Source organism: Solanum stenotomum, unplaced genomic scaffold (genome assembly GCF_019186545.1).
Source record: "Solanum stenotomum isolate F172 unplaced genomic scaffold, ASM1918654v1 scaffold36481, whole genome shotgun sequence".
In the NCBI taxonomy this organism is placed as follows: domain Eukaryota; kingdom Viridiplantae; phylum Streptophyta; class Magnoliopsida; order Solanales; family Solanaceae; genus Solanum; species Solanum stenotomum.
Window position 1 is genome coordinate 1 of NW_026033939.1, and position 1,309 is coordinate 1,309.

A 1,309-nucleotide genomic window follows, 5' to 3' on the forward strand; every position below is an offset into this window, starting at 1 on the left:
TCCATCATGAACCTTATTTAACTATCTTCACGAGTAGTAGCCACATCTGCCTTTGATTTTTGAACTAACAATGATGCTCAAAGTACTTAGATCCCTTGACTCACCTTCATTTCGACTATCAAGCCTTAATTCCATGGCATTTTCTGAAAATTCCTGAACGAGTTTCCTCTTCAAGTCTCGGGGCTAATTTCTGCAATGTAGAGATAACTAAGAAAATAAAAGTGTACTTTTTCTAATAACGTCTTTTTAGATAAGATAGTCACATTTACTAGTATATTCTAATAGCAGACAAAAATCTTGAGTTTGAATCTCATTGTTGTCCATTATAAATACAACAACCAAATATTTAGCTCATGGAAAAGAATTAAGTCCAAGTATAAGCTAAGAGGTGTGTTGATGTCATAATTAAGTATATAAAATTACGTATATACTTTCTAATACAGTCATATAGTTATAAAGTAAATAAAAGTCTGTGTTTTCAACAATTTAAACTTTTAGATCAGATGATCACTCGTTTAACTCAACTGAAAGCTGTAGTAGTGGGTATTGTGATGACAATGCTGGCACGGCACATAGGACAATTGGTGTGTGATTTGAGCCAAGTGTCAATGCAAGGTACGTGAAAAGCATGGTTACACGTGGGCAAAATCTTAAAAGTTTCATCTTCTCGAAACTCACTCAAGCAAACAGAGCACTCTGTTCCTTCAATTAGCCCTTCACCTCTTTTATACTTGCGGATTGTGATGGTGCTGATGACTGATGGATGAAGACTCACTGTTCGAATATCACTTAATTCTTCTTCTTCTTTTTCTACTACTACTTGCTGCTCCGGCTGTGAAGAAGCTCTTGAGTTTTTGTGAATGACGAGGGAACAAAATATGTAGACAGCAATGCCTAAGCCTGTAAATAGAATTATCAAGAAGATGGAGGCAGTATTTTTTTGTGGTGACTGCGAAAGAGGAACTTCAGTTGTGAAATTTTGTGGTAGTGGTGGTAGAATTATCAATGAATGCCTTTTGTTTTTTCATTTCTGTGGTTCTTCTTGTTGGACTTTTGGGAATTCTGTATATTAGACTACTGATTAAGACAGATTTACAGAAGCTGCCATTATTTTCCTCCTTGTTCCGCCCAATCTAAGCTGGCTCATGGCAAGTTGGACATTCATTGTTCCAAGAAATTAACTACTCATATGCATTGATAGTTTAAAGCTCTTGGCTTTTCCAAGTTCCAGCATCACCTAAGATGTATTTTCAATGAAATATTGTATTATCTTTCATTCCAGAGTGTACTAGCTTGTTTTGAACAAACG

The 1,309-nt window shown here is 35.6% G+C and overlaps 1 protein-coding gene across 1 annotated transcript; it reads right to left on the bottom strand.

The window, feature by feature from the left end:
- Window positions 1-45: 45 nt before the first annotated feature.
- On the bottom strand, window positions 46-1,165 carry LOC125852523 (RING-H2 finger protein ATL54-like). The gene is made up of 2 exons (XM_049532249.1): window positions 1,089-1,165; window positions 46-1,013 (listed from the first exon to the last, which is right to left on the bottom strand). The coding sequence occupies exons 1-2, from the start codon at window positions 1,163-1,165 to the stop codon at window positions 521-523; spliced, it is 570 nt and encodes a 189-aa protein (XP_049388206.1). The 3' UTR covers window positions 46-520.
- Between the last annotated feature and the right edge of the window lie 144 nt (window positions 1,166-1,309).